The sequence below is a fragment of the Ochotona princeps genome, chromosome 1, assembly GCF_030435755.1.
Source record: "Ochotona princeps isolate mOchPri1 chromosome 1, mOchPri1.hap1, whole genome shotgun sequence".
NCBI lineage: Eukaryota > Metazoa > Chordata > Mammalia > Lagomorpha > Ochotonidae > Ochotona > Ochotona princeps.
The window spans coordinates 40122111-40126856 of record NC_080832.1 but is presented as its reverse complement, the minus strand read 5'-3'; the positions used below and the strand labels follow the sequence as shown (position 1 = coordinate 40126856).

Here is a 4746-nt window from a genome sequence, read left to right as displayed (position 1 = left end):
GACAAAATAGCCTGGGCTGGGCCAAGCCAAAGCTGCAAGCTAGGTGTTTCTTCCAAGTCTCCCATGCGAGTGGCAGGGGTTCAGGAACAACTGGAGCACGAACTGATAGCCATGTGAGACGTTGGTGTTACAGATAGAAAGCTTTACCTATTATATCACAATGTTGTCCCTAACAATGAATTCTTCTCAATGCAAATCAGTTGTTGTAGAATACTTTTAATTTCTCTTTATATATGTTAATAATATTGAAGAGTTGGTTGGGATTTCCATGTTCTTATTATAAATCCAACAAAATCATATAAGAAGAAATGAGGATACTAACAAGGTTTATAACATGTAACGTATGTTGGAGCTTCTAATTGATCGAGGTGACGCTCTGCTGGCTCTGCCTACAAACCTGAGAGGGCCTCCCTAAGAGGCCGTTGAACTTGAACTGGACAAGTGGGATGATGGACTCTGTATGGTGTAAACTTTTAATTAGGGAACCTCAACGGAACTTGAGCTGTGGTTATGCATCAAGGTGAAGGAATTCATGATTGGGGAAGGGTTTGGGGTGAAGGGGGGAATCCCAGTACCTATGAAATTGTGTCATGTAATGCAATGTAATTAATGAATAAATGAATATTAAAAAAAAGGAATAGTAAAAATAGAATATTTACATTAAAGGGTTATATAAACTTAGTAAACATAATTCGTTGCAGGCAGTAAAGGAATGGATAGGGAAGTGAGCCAACAGCAACAGTTTAACGAACACTTATCATGCAAACTTTCAAAAATGTATTTAGTTTTTTCATGAGGCTTAGTTGAGAAGGATGTATGTCAATAAGGGCCATAGATTTGCGTGGGGAAAACCAAGGAATAGGGAAAAGCGGATGAAGCACTGGTTTCCAAATTCTTTTTTTCTCCCAGTATCTGGAGGTAGAAGGCAGAGAAGAGGAGAGGGCTGCTCCCAGTAGTGTAGCCACATCAGTACCCGAGGATGAGGACAGCCATGTGATATCACTCCAGGGTCCCTGATGTGGAGTATGTTGTAAGGATACTGCGTAATTAGTTTTGATAGTTCTGAGATGCTGTTATTGTGTTGTTTCAAGGATGAGGAAATTTTTAAGGTCCATTGGATGTCATAGTTCAACATAGAGTCTCCACTCACAAATTTGGTCTGCTCTCCATGGGGCTATACATCCTCTGCAGGCCTTAATAAGCTGTTGGTCCTCCCTTGCATCTGGGAATGCTGTTTGCTGCGAAGGGTTCAGTAGCATTGGAGGCCCAATGCTGACAGTGAACAGAACCTGTGATTTTCCCTGTGGTTGTAGCTTTCAGTTCAGTGGCCTAATTTGGGTTGGAAGATGGATGGGTCCCCAAAGAAACTTCACCAGAGTTGACTCCAGACCTGATTCCTATGTGAGCCAGCCAGTGTGGGGTCCAACTCAGTCCATCACCCACGTCAATATACATGCACACCAATAGTTGCAGTTGCCAGGTCAGTTCTTTACGTAGCCCTATCTCATATGCAATCCAATGGATGCAGTGGCCCAACTTAACAATTCCCACCACACAAATGACCTCACACACAACAGCAGGACTTTAATTTAGTTGGAGTGACCCCCTGATAACCCTCACCAGGCCTGTTTGCAATCCAGTTACTTGTGCATGCCAGTTTGCGCAGTAGACTGGTCCAGTTGGTTCTGCTTTCTATTTGACTTTTGTACACACAGGTGCTAAAACCTAGCTCAGCCCAACAGACCACACTATCCAGCACACACCTATGCCAGCAGGTGCTGCCCCCTGTCCAACTAAGCTTGCCCACAGCACTAGCTTTCATGCTTGCTAGTGGAAACTTCAGCCCGTTAGAGTGGTAGCCACAGTTTCTCCACCAGGTCCATTCCCAGTCCCAGATCTTGCTGCTTCCTGGTGGTACTGCAGTCTAGCATGGCCAAGATGTCCCTTGTCCTAAAACTTGCCAGCTGATGTTGTGGCAAGGCCCAACCAGACTGTACTGACTCTGTCTCCTGCATTACCAGTGGATACAGTCACATAAACCAGCCTGGCTCTCCATTTAATCCAGCTTGCATGCAAGCCAACCGGTTTTGTAGCTGTGCCCACCTGGTTTGCCCCAAATCCCAGCTCACTAATTCACCAGTGGATGCAGTGACCCAGCAAGAGAGTCCCCATCACCCCTCTTTCAGGTTCAAATCCTCACCCAGGTTGTTATGGTGAGTGCTGCTACCTGGTCTGGCATGGCCAACTTCACCTCAGCATTTGCCAGTAGATGGTTCAGATCGGCTTAGCCCAATCTACCACAAGTTCCAGCTTACACTGCCAGGTGCTGCAGCCTAGCCCAGTTAGCCAGCCACCAGTCCTGGATCTAATGTGAACTGGCACAGCTTATTCCTCACCTGTCCTCACATTTGCCAGTGGGTGCTATGAACTGGCCCAAGCTAGCCTGCCTTGAGACTGGAGCCATGAATATGCAGATGGGTACTGTAACATGGCCTGGTCTTGGCTGCTCCCAACCTTGATTCTTGTGCTCACCTGCAGGGACTGCATCCTGACAGAAGAGTTTCCTAAGCCTTTCTCAGGTTACAACCCTCTTGCAGATCTCACATATGCTAGTTTGTTCTTGACCCTGTCTGACATACCCCACCTACTGCCATGGCCAACCAGCCCACATGCATTCCTGCTGTTAGAATTGAGTGCTATGGCCCAGCCCCATCTGGCCCACCTTGAGACCCAGTTTGCACATGGCTCAGTATGTGCTGAAACCCAGCCCAGCCTGTGCTATACACACTCTGACTCTTATGAGCACCAGCGAATGCTAGAGTCTAGCTCAAACTGGCACACGCCATACCCAGTCTAAACCCATGCTGAAAGAGTTTGAGCCATGTCCAGCCCAGTTCACCACTCCCATCATGACTTTTGTATTCACCAATAGGAACCACAGCCCAATGGGTGTGACCCCTTAGCTCTCCTACCAGTACTACGCCAATCTGCAGATTTTGCAGATGCCTCTGGTTGCTTGGACCCAGCCTGACACATCCCCCTTGCTTGGTATTTGCCCTGAGATACTACATCCTGGCTTGGCCCTTCCCATCCCTGTCCCAACTCTAGCTAGTGCACACTGCAGTCTAGGCCTTCCAAGTTCCCCCATCCCCATACCTAGTTTTCCGGCAAACCGGTAGATGTGATAAACCTAGTCTTACCTGACTGCACCCCATCTGGGGTCCTGGACATGCCATGATATTATGGTTTGGTCCAGCCCTGTTTGATCTGCCCTCCCTTAGAGGCAACCCACACATTAGCCTACAAGTAGAGCAGCCTTGACCAGCCTGGCCAACACCCAGCCATGATTCATATTCTCACCAGTGGGACCTACTATCTACCAGGGCAGTTCCCCCATGAGGTCCACTTCCAGAGTCAGATCTTCTTTTTTTTTTTCTTTTTCATTTTAAACAAGAAGTTTATTTAAACAACAAGACGCTTGACTTGAAGGGAAAACTATCTAGGAATCATATTTCTTAAGAGTAATTTACTCCTACTTAAAGACAGATTGCTCTACATGTAACAACTACGTACAAAAAAGTTAGAAAATTGTCCTTGGTTTTACAATGATAAATGAAAAACATTAAAATTCTCCAATCAAATATGCAAGGATTTTTATGTTGTTGGGTTTTTGTTAAAACAGTGAGAGCAAAATAGCTTACTGGAATATAAAGATAAGAACTGAATGCGCATGCCACTAATGGAGAACAGGGCATTGTCACGGAACCAGTATATTTCCCCACTCCATCTCCATCTGATGTCAATCAAAACATACCACTGGCCATTTAGTAAAAAAAAAAAAAAAAAGAAAGAAAAAAAAAAGAAAAAATGCAATATGCTTGTGCACATACACCAGGTACTTTATGTGCAATAAAGGAATGGGGGGAGGGGACAATGAAAGAATAGAGAAACTATACTGTAGTAGTCAGGGTGTGATGGAACCCAACTGCTGTTTCTAATTGAGAATGTATTCTTGGTCTGTGAGAAGAGCTGTGGAGGAAAGCAGCAGTTTCCCTTAGTAGACTCCTCCTGTCTGCTGCTGGAACACATCAATTGTATCTTCATCCTCCATTTCCAACTGTGCAGGTGTATCTGATTCGTTGATTGGCTGTCCATCAAATTGGAATCTGATCTGCCTCATTGACAAACCCTGTCGTTCACAATAGGCTTTTATTAGTTTACTAAGTGGTGTATGCCCTTTAATTTTAAATTGCACGACAGAACCATCCTGCCCCGCCACTTTCAAATTAATACGATCATTGTTTTCCGTCTTAACTCCTTCCTTAGGCTTTTCGTCGGCCATGGCGAGCGCCGGAGTCTCCTCAGTTGCTGCTTCACAAAAGAGGTACCAGGTCCGCACAGAACACGCACACAAGCAGCACCAGAAGCGGTGGAAGAAGGAGGCGGCAGCAGTGGACGAAGGCGACCAGAACCAGGTCTTCTGCATGTCACCAGGTGCTAGGTCCTTATCTGATATAATCCACTTGCCAGTCTTGCCTTTTTGTGTGTTAGATGCTGTGTCTCAACCCGCCCCGCCCCACACCAAATTCTTTTTTTTTTTTTAAAGATTTGTTTTATTTTTATTACAAAGTCAGATATACTGAGAGGAGGAGAGATAGAGAGGAAGTGGAGCTGTCGGGATTAGAACCAGCGACCATATGGGATCAAGGCAAGGACCTTAGCCATTAGGCCACGCTGCCAAGCCCC

At 45.6% G+C, this 4746-nt stretch overlaps 1 protein-coding gene across 1 annotated transcript; it reads right to left on the bottom strand.

Moving 5' to 3' along the window:
* Nucleotides 1-3873: 3873 nt before the first annotated feature.
* On the bottom strand, nt 3874-4459 carry LOC101517827 (small ubiquitin-related modifier 2-like). The gene has a single exon (XM_058671205.1). The coding sequence runs from the start codon at nt 4340-4342 to the stop codon at nt 4055-4057; it is 288 nt and encodes a 95-aa protein (XP_058527188.1). The 5' UTR covers nt 4343-4459; the 3' UTR covers nt 3874-4054.
* Nucleotides 4460-4746: the final 287 nt, after the last annotated feature.

Coding starts and splice junctions, on each gene's coding strand:
- LOC101517827 (XM_058671205.1), bottom strand. CDS start 4,342: ATGGCCGACGAAAAGCCTAAGGAAGGAGTTAAGACGGAAAACAATGAT.